The sequence below is a fragment of the Homalodisca vitripennis genome, chromosome 4 (assembly GCF_021130785.1).
Source record: "Homalodisca vitripennis isolate AUS2020 chromosome 4, UT_GWSS_2.1, whole genome shotgun sequence".
Taxonomy (NCBI): Eukaryota; Metazoa; Arthropoda; class Insecta; order Hemiptera; family Cicadellidae; genus Homalodisca; species Homalodisca vitripennis.
In genome coordinates, this window is record NC_060210.1 from 156,943,344 (window position 1) to 156,958,978 (window position 15,635).

The 15,635-nt window shown below is 33.2% G+C and overlaps 1 protein-coding gene across 4 annotated transcripts in view; it reads right to left on the reverse strand.

Annotated features, from left to right (window-relative positions):
• The window catches only part of LOC124360387 (katanin p60 ATPase-containing subunit A-like 1), a 52,301-nt gene that overhangs the window by 29,311 nt on the left and 7,355 nt on the right, over positions 1 to 15,635 (reverse strand). The window contains exon 2 of one of the 4 annotated variants that reach the window (XM_046813983.1): positions 14,356 to 14,552. In XM_046813983.1, the coding sequence (XP_046669939.1) occupies positions 14,356 to 14,540 (185 nt within the window). In that variant the 5' untranslated portion in view covers positions 14,541 to 14,552. Of the gene's footprint in view, positions 1 to 6,365; positions 6,520 to 14,355; positions 14,583 to 15,635 lie in introns of those variants that run through there. The other 3 variants (XM_046813984.1, XM_046813982.1, XM_046813985.1) reach the window with 3 other exon arrangements.

Genomic DNA, 15,635 nt, shown 5'->3' on the forward strand with positions numbered 1-15,635 from the left:
TCTTCTTATTCGACCGCAAATCCTTCTGATAATCAATTTACAACAATTCCCGATATTAACAGATTGAGCGACTACTGTAAGTTCTCAGGGACCGATAATGAACACTCTCAATCATAACGCTACTCCTCTGGCAGTAAACTGAGGTCACTATCCTTTTAAGGTCATGTGTTCTTGGGTTCTGTAGAAATGAGAGTAAGGAGTGAACCTTGATACTGTAATGCACTAATGTCCGGCAGCGGCCGAAGAATCGAGGGCACAAATATGTAGATTAGCGTCCAGTAGGTCTGCGTGCAGTGCCGGGACCCTGCCCTCAAACATGCAACATTATTTCTTACTGACCGAAATTCTCAAGACCGACATACTTGTACAATGTTTTATGTTGTCTTTTTTAAATGTACTCGACATGTCAATTGCTTACGAACTCACAAATAAAATCAATTTTCCCCCTCCTGTCAAAATGGAACTGATAAATTGTAATTTTGGGTTACGGCTTAAATATTAAATAAGTTAATTTAAATCATGTATATGCATTGATTTATAATTTTAATGTACAAATTACAAACCATACATACTAATGGTGTGAAAGCCGTATACGAGGACTGTTAATTGTACAAAGAGGTTAATTCGTAAATATTTTCAGACGAATGCGACATTTCACTTGGGTGTATTAATGATTTACAATCAATTTTCATTTTCATTTATTTTTAGGCTGACCAGATCAATTAAAACACAAAATTTATTCATTCGAAAAATTCAGTCAAAACAGTACTAATGGTACATTATGTATGACCGGTTTCAAAATCCAAACGTCATTGTAAAATTTAAATATACAACGCAAAAATAATTCATAATTCAAACGCAAAAAAGTATACTATAATTTGTATGCTGTATTTTTCTGTAATCTAATGTGAAATTCATGAAATCAATTTTGAAGTAATTAAACCAGTTACTTGATTTTTTTTCATCTCTTTTTAGCCTCAGCTTTGGCTATGCTGACTTGTTTGGGTCACTGTGGCTGTTTTTCCTGTCTGCTGGGACCTCCCCGGGATTTGAACATGTGATCTCTCAATTAGACAGCCGTGACTACATCCACTAGTTTACGGACGTTGCTCATTACAAACTTTAATTTTAATTTTTTTATGTGATTTTTTAATATTTGTATTTTATAAATACTGAGTACGTTCAAAAGTTTAAGATTTAGTCGCAAATCTAGGAATAAAATTAATCCTGCGAACTATTTTCTTTAAATTCTGATTAAATTTTCTTGTGCTTACAAAGAAGAAGTATCTATCACATCTTAATGTACAGGGAACTTCAAAGTACAAGTACATTACAGGTACCAGCCTTTACAAGATCTGAAATTCTGAAGGTAGAGAAAGAAGCGAACCGGAATTGGTTTGCGAAGCTGGCCGGGGTGTCTCCTAGTTTGTACAAAAAGAACTGTCACTATCTTGCCGCCTTAGTAATTTAAACGTACTGTTATCATGGGAAACTGGGTTAATTATACCAGTTCTTTTGTTTTGCCTATACCAACACTTAAAACACACTTTATCATTAATTAGCAGTTACCAGCGGCTTCGTACGCAAATTCAAACTGAAAAACAGAAACATCGTGGGCATATTCCTTATAAATGGTATTCTAAACATTCCCGTGGTAGTAATTACTGAAAAATATTCTAATCTTCTGATAGATTTAAGTTTAAACAGCAACATTTCGGAGTCCTCAAGTTGGAGAGTGAAACAGTTTGTGTAAGTGCCGTGAAATAGGCTAACTCGAATTTAATTTCCAATATTTCTTGGTAAACTATTTCAGTAACAATTAAACTATTTTACGGGGGAATCCTAAAGTGGAATTTCTTAGTTTTTCAGCCATCTTATGGGGCTTAAAATACCACTTTGAAACTGAAGTTGATTTTGCGTTGGTGCCCTGATCAAATATACACATACACAGGTATGAGAATCTTGTTTTGGTCAAAACGTATAATGGCCATTGTAGTTTGTTCTGGTCTAAACTATTTCTGGTGCCATAGTTGAGTTAATATAAATGGTCTATTTCAGTCAAAAAACAACTAAGATGTGTTTAATAACAGTCTTTAATTCTGTTGTAAAAGTTAGTAACTTTTTCTTTGATATCTGCATAAATTAATGAAAACAACAAGTATTGTTACTTTTAAGCTTACTCTATGCTTTCAATGCTATGTACGTAAAGGAGTTTAAAATGGTAGTCATGTTACTTAAACCTACGATTGTGTTCTCACATTATAATGTTTTAAAATAACAGTTTTTGTCCTCCTTCGTAGACTAGTCGGCTCTCTAACCGAGAGATCACGGGTTCAAATCCCGAGGAGGTCCAATCATGTACTTTTTACTTTGAAAATAAACACCAATACACTTCGAAGCCGGCATAGCTAACGCTGAGGCATAATGCCATTATGAGAAAAGTTGATTAGGAAAACACATTTATTATCTGCTGATTAAGCCAAAATGTTTGTAGTCAGATTTAAAAAAATCGTTAATACTGAACGTTGGCTTCCTAAGCCTTCGGTAGAGAAGCGAGATGTGGCTTATTTTTTATACATTAGTAACATTATTTGAAAAATTATTGAATATTGAGTTTACAAATAAGCATTTATAAGATACTACTGATATCTTATAAACCTAATACTTTTATCATAAGAAACACTAACAAGATACGTGGAAATTGTATTATTCATAATACTTAGAGACAGACTACGACGCAGATATTGGCACACCAACTTGTTAATGGCGTGGTCAACTCCAAAGACGAAACAAATACCTGATTTGGTTCTCGCAGAGGGGTCGAGGAAATAAACATGGCAAGTAACATTTTAACAATACTTGTGTTTGAACTATTTATATATTGTTATTTACATACTGAATTCTCAATTTTAAAATGGTTTAGTTTTAATTAAGTTACGAGCAACGCAAACAGTGTCAACTTTGGGAAACTGGTCAAAACATTGTTATTAATGTATTGGTAATGTAAGAGTGACATTGCGCAATATTCGATTAAAGCTTTTGTTATGATACACCGTAGTATGACTAATTGTTCTTTAAATTGCATTCTTTAATAAAGAGTTTAAGTAACACAATAACAAAATAAAGTATTGAAAATCAGTTTGATACTTTTAATTGTTATGGTGTAACAAAAATCACAATTTGGGATTAAAAATGTAACTGAAGTAATATAGTTAAACAACATACATTAGCCTCGGTTACCACCGTTCCTGACCTATCACTTCCAGTCGAAGAGCGGAAATGAAGCACTGGAAATAGTTCCGTATAAAGGTTCTATAGAACCGTTGTATAGATCTTCTAGATCCTCATAGAACACATTTGAATTATTTTACTTTGAATTTGTAAAAGATTTTGCACTCATTATATTTAATAATTACGGTTAAAACTCATATAAATAATTAATACTTGAATTTGAAATATAGTTAGCGATAAAAAGTATGTAAAAAACACAATGTAAAAAGCAGCATCCTTATACTTAAACAGTACATACACTTGTCCTCGAGACCTAGTCACGAATAACAATGCATAATGTAGATTTTGGGTGAATGATCTAAATGTATTTGAATTAGAATGGTTATTTTTCCAGCCTTTTAGTTGGTCCCCAGTACATTTAAAATAGGGTGTTATAGTATATACCAAAAACAGCACATAAGCAATTTATATCTTTTTAACCTAGTTAACTATCTCGCAAAATTCAAATAATTTTCTCCATTAAGTCCAAAGACTGAAATACAGGAACAATCAACACATCACCAATAACACTTGCCCACACATTAAACAAGAAATTTTGCTGATACCCTTGATTGTGCGCTGCTGTATGAGGATTTTACTCTGCCCCACCCGGACCTGGCTCAGCCACACCACACGTCTATTTGAAAGATCGTGGACGTCAATTTAATAACTACAACTTACTACTGAATCTTACTATCATTAACAAAATAATAATATATTGTCAATGGGATATTGAGGGGAGGGAGTGAAGTGTTGTAGCAGGTGGCGGTGGCGGGACACGAACTGATTGTATCCATAATTTGAGGGACATATTCTAATCCGAATCCACCTAAGGTAGATGCTAGATGTCAGTCAGGACTTTTGGAACTAAAACTTATTAGCTCCCAGATATTCACATCCTTGCAGCGGATTCCACCTCTATCACACCGAATCTCCACAGCAACCAAAGGACTTTATGTCGCAGCCCATTGGGTATCTCCATTCGCCATCGTCTTACTATGAGCATCTTTACCACATTAATATAATACCTGTGAACTAGTTTTATAGACAATTTTTGTGAGATGTTTTGTTCATGTCATTGTGTTTCGATTAAATAGACCTTTAAAATGACATGTCAGGGGTTGCAATTTAAAAATTTAAAGTTGCTCCTTCCTTCTACCCCCTTTTAAAAGAGGGGTGAAATTTATTTTCCCCTAAAGAATCCAAAAATGTAATTTAATAAGTACAGGGAAGGTTGTAAATTGATTCCATTTGGAATATATCCAGGCGTACCAGGTCATAATTTACACCCTTAAACGTAAGGGGTTGTTTGCCCATAACTTTTGTTAGGATTGTTGTAGAGATGTCATGTTCATGTCATTGTGTTTAATTTCAATCACCTTTTCAAATAGGTAATTTAACTTTTTAATAGGTATGGTGAAGATTGTGTACATTAATATCTCAATCCGTTTGGACTTAATTTACACACTGTATGTAAGTGTTTTGACGTGAACATTTATAAAAGGTGTGTCTTTAACAGTCATAAGTATTCAAGCCTTCATGAAAATATGACATTAAACTCGGAAACAAAATATTAATGTGATCAAAATTTAAAAGAATTATTATATTAAATATTGGTGTAATGATCTTAACCAACGATTTATTACACCAACAAACAATCACCTTTGTTCAAAATTATTTCTTTAAGTCAGATAAAATTTGCCAGTTTTCAGAAATTTTGAATACATTTGATCAAACCAGTTAATAAATAAAACTGATCAGTTGATCAACAGATCAGTTTTACTTATTAATATACCCTGCTGTAAACTTACAGCAGGGTTGATCAGACTTTGATAGTATTAATTTAGTATTTTTCTGGTCGAAGTTTTTAACCCGTTCCCCTGTACAAGATTGATTACTTGGGACGGAGTTCTTGGTAAGTGTAGACTCATTTCGACAGTTAGTACAGCTATGTTATTCCTTGTTGGCGGAGCGAAATGGTCGTAACGTGAAATATGGTGTATCAGTAAGTGATACACTGTTGGTGTATCAGTAAGTGATACACTGTTGGTGTATCAGTAAGTGATACACTGTTGGTGTATCAAAAAGTTATTTATTTTACTTTATCAGATTTTTTTTCATGACAGTATTTTTTTGCAAAAGAATCGCCTGTCTATGCAATTTTAAAAGTTTCAATAAAGAGTATGAAATAATGAAAAAATAAACAATTTGTTCTGAGAACAAAAATTGTAAACATTAGACAATAGTTGTTTTCTTAAGTGGTTATATTTGTGTTTCCAAGGCCTCCCTGTCAGAAGCCTAATAATGTGCTTTATGAGAAAAGTTCACTGATACATAAATATATTGGCTCTCTTCATGAGATTGAATATTTGAGTACGTTTTAGAGAGATATTAAAAAGCTTTAAAACATCTTTATACAACTTAACATATTTCTCGTGTTCAATATATTCACTAACTTCTTAAGGTCGTTTACTTCTGAAAGGCATTCTCTGCTGATGTAAAACAAGTACAGTAGCTTTAGAGATAATACGTTTATGTACACAATGTACTTATACATTTGTCAAGATACATTTGGAACATTCAATGTAATTTGTATATAAATAGTGTTTCTAAAAATTAATATTTCTAAAAGAATAATAATAGTTTCGGATACATTATACAGTACAATACATTATGAGGAATCTCTTATAAATTATAGTCTATCAATTAAATTGTCTTAAATCCATGTATTTTCGAGCAAACTCACTCAAAAAAAGAAAATTAAGTGTTTAAGAAAAAACAAATTATTAAGAACTGTCTCTAAATTAAGAACATCCGTGTGGCAAAATTATTTCATGAAAGTCTCAAGTTATTCCTAACTATTTAATATTTTCATTGCATTAACATAAGAAATATTAGTTTTCATATTATTTTATAGGATATTTATGAATCTTAAATACATTAAAAACCCTTTATTATCCTAAGTGCGGAATTTTTTTGGTTGTAAAGTAAACACACTACCTAACGTGCGACAATAGGTGAATACGGAAACAATTTGTAGTTTATTTGACAGAATAGGTCTGGAAGTGGTTCACTGTGAGAATAGCTGGGCTTACCGAGCATTGTCCCAGACAGGATTTCTGGCGAAGACAGGTAAAGTAACCTCAAACTGTAGCTGGAGAGCATGAGCGGGAGGTTCGCGACAGGACATGGCGGTTGACCGGTCGATACTGAGCTTGACCAGTCAGCGGGTAGTGAGTGACCAGTGTCCATACCGCGACACGCACACGACATGTACACTCAGGACACTTACCCCGGCACAAGTTTACCTTCCAATAAATCATCTAATAGTCTTCGTCATACGAGAGGTCATTTCCTCGCCAATCTCATTTGACGAGATTACTATAATAATACACTCCAGGAAACACTTTTTAACAGATTTGGTTTTATGATTGTCCTTAATTGTTTATACGTATTCTGTTTATTTTTTTAGCAGAGTTACTCCACAAAATGTTACAGACATTAGTTTCCTTGTTTGGTTATATAAACCGTCACTTACATTTGAAAACTAGACACATTTTAAAGCCATTATATTGGCAAAATATTACCCTAAACATAGTCTTCAAGATATATGTACATCACAAATTTAGACTATCTATAATCATAGAACATCAAAAGTAAAATTATCTATTTTCTTTTTTATTTTGAAAGAAGAAGAAAGAAAAAAAACAACCGAAAGTTTACAATTCTGTTCTCTGCCCTCTTCTTCATATTCTATAAAACTGAACGTTTTAGATTAAATCTAGTATCACAACTAGGTGGATTTATGTTATCTTTTTCATTAATGCTTCAACTACTGAAGGAAATGTAAACCAATGTCATGATTGCTCGTAAAAGTTTGTAAAATATTAGTATGTCTAGTTTCTAAGCTGGCTGAAGGTGACAAATTTTCAAATCTCTACAACTTACTTTGGGAGGTTATAACAGGATCCAACCAACAAAGTTATATCTATATTTCATATGTAAATAGGGATATCGCATACATTGCTCTCCAGGTTTATACCGTAAGAACTGGGAACCAGTTTTAAAACCAGTCATTTTAAATTGTATACTATACTGGCTGTTCCACATCTTCTACATTTATAACAGTTGAGAATTTTAATCTCCTTTAGGAATATACAATAAGATTCGGGATTACAATTATTCAAAATTGCTTCTGGTCATAAAACAAGAACAGTGTTTTAAGCTGGTGAAATTGTTTTACCTTTGTTTTATTCTTTGATTGTAACATACGTGAAACTTTTAATAAAAGAATTTTTAGTGAAATTTAATATTTAAATGTGGTCATTACAATCACAGATGTGTATATAGCTAGTTTGTAATATGTACAGTTATGGTAATTCTTGGCAAGTAATGTGATGAGTTATTACATTTGTTTTATAAAAACAAATGAAATGTAACAATAAAGGGAGAAAGTCCTAAATTAAAGGGTTGAAAGGTAAAACTAATAAAAGACAACAAAAAGACGAATTTCCAGTTAGTAAGTACAGTTTCAGCAAAGGTAAAACTGGAATTACAATTGGACACCATGTTGGATTGAATTAATTTAGATATTTTGAAATTTCGCGATTCTCTTTCTTCTCAAATGTTTAAATAAAAGCTACTAGAAATGGTGCAGTGTGGCATTTGGGCAAGCCGGTATATACGTTATAGTAAATCAGGATTATTATTAAGATAGTTTCAAGTACCTAATATGAAAACACTCATAGGTTTGTCTATTAAGGCGGGTTTTACAACAGTGTTTAAACAGTATTTCCAATGCATCCTAATGGTTTTAATTCATCGCTGATTCAATCTGTAGTAACAATTAGATAGTAATTTCATCTTTGTAACCCGAATTATCTATTGATCAAGCAAGTATTTAATATTTTATAAAATTGAAATATAACAAATACCTCTGCCTCCTTTACACTTAAACTGAAAGTGCTAACAGTTGTTTACTGTAAGTTAAATTCTGATTACCTTTCTTAAATATTATCATTAGTTTTGCAAATTATAAAATATGTCAAGACATTTTTTCGATTTTCTTCTTCACACAAACCTTCCTCGGACTCCAAAGAATATTGTAAAATAGTTGAATTGGTCAAGTCGTTTTCGAGATAAGCGCTCAGCAACACATTTAGCAATTCAGCGTTATGTATAAGATTAATTTCATTTTGTAGCGTAAGCTTTTTGTAATGGTGATGTATGACGTTGGAAGCAAGGAACATAGCGTTGTCTGTGGATCACTGTTCCATCATTGGCGATCCTCCACCAGCACGTAACGTGTGGACTGTGGACAATATTGAAGAATGGACACGCGATCTACAGGTCATTGGCATCATGGGACGACTACAGGCTACCATACATCTTTTATAACAATGGCAATAACCAATAATCCGTAGGTCTACATAGAAAATTCACAACCTCCACAAACTAAAAACACAAGATGTACCTATTGCAATTTACATGATAAAATATATGTATATATCGTACGCACGTAAAAACTATTTTAGCTTTCTTTTGAAAACATTTGAATAAGTATAGGTCTTTTGAATATTTTTAAGTTATCAATCACCATATATAAACTTGCTCGTTGCCAAATTCTTTGTTTTAATTAATACTAGAAATCACCTTTTGTGTGTTTATTAGTGACTTTATCTTCAGTGATTATTAATGATGAATGCTAAATTACATTACAAATTAGAATAAATAGTTGTAATTAAAATGGTATATTTTTGTTAAATTATAACACGTATATAAATTTGTCTTAATTATTTATTTTGCGAAATCAGTCCTTGTCTTTAACCAAAGAACTCTTATTTTATTTGGTGAGACAAGTCGTATCTGAAAAAACGTTTGAGAAGACAATAAACATTGACATATAACGTAAGTTAATGGTAAGAAGGGCTGATTCAATGTGGATGATATCTCGTGAAGGATGCACATATTATGTCAGCCAGATACCAAAATCACGTCTGTGACAGCGTTAGATTCCAAACGCTGGAAGTTGTGAGTGGCAACACGGCGCGCATCCCTTCCTGCACCATCGTCTGTGTGTTCATTATCGATTAAAAACTTGCTCGACAACTCTGAGGTTTCTTGCGATTGTCCCCTTGCCCTACGCTCCTGTTGAATACGTTCCCTGATATGCGAAACTTATGTACTTAACGGATCACATTATTTAAATGCAATATTTGGCAGTTCTGAATTTTGCCAAGTCTTTGTTGAATGCTGTGTTGAAGAAATCAGCAGCATTTATTTATTAAGTCTGTAAGAGATTTCAGATATAACTTTAAGGGCCCATCCATTGATACAATATAAATATATTTATACAAAAAAAGTCTCAACTATTCAAAACAACGGCGAGTAAATGTTTCAAGAGGTGTCAAAAGAGGGAGATTATAGTGAGAGCAAGCCAGTCAGATGTTCGCCGACTGTAATAGTTAAATGGATTTCTGCAAGAAGATATTTTAAAGATCCGCATTTTTTAATTTCATGATTCATAATTGACTAGTAATTTAATTAGACAGTTACCAAATCATAAATCAACAACTATTTAAAGGGAGCAAGGGAGCAGGGTAGACCGATTTAGCAGTTTTTTTAAATATTAGTCTATGTGTTTAAGATACAGAATGTGAAAGCAAATCAGAAATTAACAAAAACATTGCATTGTCCAGACACCGTACTAAACAAAGCAGGTCTTTTGTATTATACGCGCTCATCGCCAGTTATGACTATCTGGCTTACACTTGAATATTATGTTACAGTCGAGATCTACTACTTGTAACGGACAGTTTTACATAATAGTATTGTCGGATTTAAATTTGTGTATGATTTTATTTCTACAGATTTATGATATACGTAAACATATTTATAATAACAATAAAGTGGGTTCTAGTGAATAATTCAATGTCCGAGACTGAACTGCGACTACCCATTCAGTAATAGTCGTAGATGAGAGATTTGTGTGGTAGTACCTTATAGAAGTATCTGTCTTCTAAACCAAGTTTATGATTTAATTGTAAGTTTACGTGATATTATTATATCTTTGCCAGAGGATTTTTTTGTTTACCCCAGGCTGTGTGGACAGACAGATGGTTCCCCTGGGCCTTGCACCGAGTTATACAGCACTATGCCGCCTAGATTAGTCTAGATCCCCATTGAATTAGTTTCATGTTAAAACCTAAGGAGATTTTATTTAGCTGAAGGCAGCTACAATATGAGAACCGAAAGAGAAGCGTGTTAAACTTGATACGTAAAGGTCTAAACCATGGAGGAACCTAGTGAAGTGCAAATAACACTGGACTAACATATCTTTATTTCTTGCCATTTTGGTCTCTTTTGAGAGAGGTTATACGGTGGCAACATCTTTTGAAGTGGCGTAGCCAGAGGAGGGGATACCTCCCTCCCAAAACTTTTAAGAACAGGAAAATGTCAATAGGCCACAAACCAATCAGGTTAAAAGTTGGAATAAGAACGTTATACATTTTGGTCCAAAACAGTATTTTATGAGTAACTATTTCGTTAGTTAATGGATAGAACTTAATGTTAAGTAACCCAACCATGTCACTCGGAGCCGTATCGACTGAATTATCGAGCCTCCACTTCGATAGTTATTACTGGCGCTCGTTGCAATGCTACCACGCACCTTTGAACAAATGAGTCACTCCCGTTGCATTGCCAGTAGCGCATTTGTGGCACTACTGCCGTTGATTGTACTAACTAGTAACGGACAACCTATAAGCTATTTTGAACATCATCCAGATAAGCAAATGTATCAAATATTTTTATGATCTTATAATCTGATGAAGAGTTATTTGAAAACAAGCTACGCCATTTATAACGCCAAAATGAATCCGAGTGTACTTAAGTTTTCTGATAGCTTCGAATGCCGTAGCGACAGGACTTCATTGAAATGGGTTTTAAATTATCGGACAGATTATTGAATAGAAGTAAGTGGTGGCTAGACTTTGGCATTAAGAAGGTTTACCCATACATTCAAGGGTGGACGTCCTTCACTAAATTTTAACTCTACAGTTGAAGTTGGTGAAGCATATCGTGTTCTAGAACATCAGCGCATATATCAGGTAGAATTAGGAATTTTGATCGAGGTTATTTAAGTCCGTTGTATACCACGTCAACAGTACAATGGGCGAGTATAGAAGACACATAAGAGGTTGACGCCATATATATATGTATATATATATATATATATATATATATATATATATATATATATATATCAAACAGCGAGTGGTCGTATTGTATATATATATATATATATATATATATATATATTTCGTGCTTCGCTGGATATTTACGAGTGATGTGCCTTCTAACAGCAGTCTCAGATATAAAAACTATCAGAGCTCCCTGTGTGGATTAAGGCTTCGATTTCCATTGATAACCAGGGGAACTGTTGCTTTGGATAGACTTTTTTGAGATGCAGCCTATGCGGATAATGTTATGGAGTTCACTTCTGTTCTTTTACTTTGAAAGGGTTTGTCCTTCTTTACACTGGATTGCTTTGTAGAATTACACACTGTGGCCCGAAGTATTTTTTTCTCACAAATATTACAAATTGAATCTTTAGCGGGACATCGTGGGTGCCCTAGGTCAGATTCCCACAGTAGGTGCAGATACAGACTCATCATCGTTGACCCAACATTTTCAGTTGTCGGTTCAGTGAGTGAATTGCAGGGCACTGAGTATAAGAAAGAGCTTGATTTCTAGCCGCCTCCAAAGTAACTGCTTGATTATATGCTCCATCAAGGGGTGAGGTTTAAGTTTTCCAATAATATTTACCGGATAGTTGGCGAAGTTAATCCCCTAATGAAAGCGTCCCGAATATATTCATTTTTGTTTTCATCACTGCCTTAAAATTACATACTTCGCTGAGTTCTTTCAGTTTTCGCAAATAATGATCGATATTTTCAGCAAGTTCTTGCCTTCTAGTCGCTAACTGGTGACAAGAGTATATTTCATTAGTTGTTTTTATTAAAAGTTTGTCGAGGATAATCATAGCTTCAGGATACGACTTAGCTTCTGACAGTACTTCATAGGTGCTTTTAGTTGGCAAAGTTTATAAGAAACTTGTCTTCCTCAGCAGCGCATATTTCTTTAGTAAAGTTTTCAAATGTTGCTTAGCAGTGCTTCCATTGGCGATCAGCACGATGTTCATTTGGGTCTAGATATTGAATTTTTCCATTGATTAGATAAACTTGATGTAAAAATCACTTGTAATATGATTAATACAATTAAGTTGAATGGATTGTTATGAAATGGATTAAAGTTTGGATCAGACTGAAATGGTTTTATTCAACTTAAAACAAAGATACATTTAGATAAATGAATTTATAGAGAGTAAACAGTAAACCGAGTATTAATATTGAGAATTAATAAACAGCTGTTTTAAGACAAAAAAGGTAAAGATATTACTACACCGATTAAATGTTTGTTATATAATTCGATGTTTGATGTCAATGTAAAATTTTAAGTAGTCCATTTTTTTTATTTCAAAGTACAAATTAATAAGAGAACCAATCAATTATTGTGAATTTATTTATTGCCAGGTGGTGTGAATGGAACCTGAATTAATCGACTGGCCCAAGTTATGAGATGGGTGAGAAGATTTTTAAAGTTCCAGGGGTGATGAAGCTGTTTAACTGGCTCAATTGATTGGCACGGTTTGACTGGGATGCAGTGGAAGGCTTATGTTTTTGGACCTTTATAAACAGCTTATGTAGTGGAATGGATGGGGTTGACGACATACTAGTCTCTCTTAACCTTTACATAAAGTAGAGTCATAATTACAAAATCTGCATAAGTACTTATCTGTATGGGTTACTACAGAATATATCAGTGCGAGAACTTTATACATGATATCGGTTGGTCATTGGGAATTCAGTTTTTATGCTATTGTATTCCCAACAAGGAAAACCTCTAAAAGTTATGTGGTTATCCAGTTATTGATAATTTAATATATATTCAAACACTTTTATTTTCACTATAATAACTTTTTGACGCCATGAAAACGTTGTCTAATTTCAAATAAAACTAATAACCTCTCATTTCATTATTTATGAAAATACAACAAACAATTCTCAAAAATATTTCAAGCTATTGTAATATAATGTATCGTAAACCTACTTAAATATTGCAACACTTTATCAATTTTAAAATGTCCACCTATATTGATATAAATATCATGTTAAAAACAGTTATTTAACAAAGTAACCCACTATCATAAAAAAATCCTTATTTAATCTTGATAAAATAAAATGTGAAACGTTATGAAGATTGTGGAAAAACATTTTACATTTTACTTGTAATGTATACCACACATGTCTAGAAAATTTTAAGTCTCTCATTATGAAAAACAAACTGGTAGACCGTTGAATATTTTTATGGATTATGTCAATATGGCTTTTATAGAAATATTATATTGCTCATAGGGTTCGTAGCCACATTGAAAATGCTAGGTCAATAATTTAAAACGCGTGTTTTTAGTTGTAACTTAAATATACTTATGCTGTTTTTATTTTTAAAATAGTACTTTAATTGATGATACATATTAATCCACTTAGTTTAGTTATTTTTCTTTTAGTTGTGCAATTTCGAAAGTCATACATTTTTGTGGAAAATTGTTTTAGTTAAACAAGAAATTTCATGAAAATATTCACAGTTTTATTACAATTTATCAGTTTAGAAATTTCAAAACTAAAAGAAAAACAAACAATATTTCAGTAATTACAGTATTATAATTATTATAATTACAGTATTTTAATTTGTATTTCTAAAGTGTGCATTTGTTTAAGGAATAAATGTTGATTTGATTTGAATTGATTACTAAAAGTACTATTTTTATTGAACAAAGTAACAATATTCATAATTGTTAGTTTGTAATGATTTGATTACCCTATGCATCTCTTCTCCTATAAATGCAACACAACAAACGTCATCTTTTAAGAGGTTGTAATTTAATAAAGAAAATCATGAAAAACAGTTTCGTAATAAAATTTGCGATTGGCTGTAAACACAATATATCCTGTTCAGGATGTTTACCTGAGGGTTGGGAGGAAGGAAGTGGTTGTGATGTAGCCTTGATGGACCAGAAGATGGTTGCGGGCTGACACCCTCGGCAGCTCCTCCTGTCCCATGTCGGTGTCAGCGTCAGACTGAGACAGAGGGTCAGCTCTGGAGCCGCGACACTCCGCACATGCGCGCCACATCACTGCAACCTGCAACATCCTGGACCACGACTGACAGTCGCACATCGAATGATAAGTGATGATGCAGGATTAACTTTTGGGGGAAATTTAAGTAAAGTGTGGATCTCTCTCTCTTTCTCTCCCTCCTTCCACCTTCCCTCCCTCCCTCACTCTTAAAGTGTAGGCTGTGTACGAAGTGTTGTAAACTCTTAAGTAAGAGTCGTCCTCTCTTAAGATTGAGAACTTAAGTAATAATAAAATGTGCAATACATCTTATAAATAAAAGTTAATCGCTGAACATCTGCTAAGAGCCAATCTCGGGAAACGTTGAACCGATTCGTCTAATTATTCCTTTAAGTCCGCAGAATGTTTATATTAAGAGAAAGATCGGAAAAGTTCTCCGACATACGGTAATTTAGAATTCAGAAAAATCATGAAAATATTTATATATTACAATTAAAATTTTACTCACACTAAACAGCTGTTGACACTTTCAGCTGGAGTTCATACAAGGGACTGAAACATTTGTCTACATTTAAGTTTTAGAAAACATAGTTTTTGATCAGTAGAGTAATGAAGATAGAAAAGGCACATATACAATCACTAACTTTTACTCCAACTTACGCCAGTGATACATTTAGTTACTTATTCGAAGGGAATTCTTTTAAACACTGTTATACAACCCACCTTAGTGAAAAAAAAACTGTGAATGTTTGCATATAAGGTACTCGAAACTGGTTGGCTTCCTTGACATTGTGACATGGCATTTTAACAGTGACTTAAGGAAAAACAGAGGAGTAAAGAGTATTGTGCCACAATGATCCATTCTTTCCCAGACTACAGTCTGAAAAACAATAAGACTTATATTACGCAAAATCTATAATTCACTTTTTTTAATGTTGCATGAACGTCACCATATAGCGGACGAGATGCTTTCGACCGTAGAATGGTTCTCATTCCTACGTATGTAGTATAGTTATCATCGGCAGAAGGCAAACTCAACTATGGCACTGGAAATATCTGATACCAAAAATAGATTAGAAGAGCCGGAATTAGGTTGCTTTTTGACCAAAATCGGCTTCCTAATACTACATGTTTACATAAATTTTCTCTATTGGGAGAGCAAGGCAAACT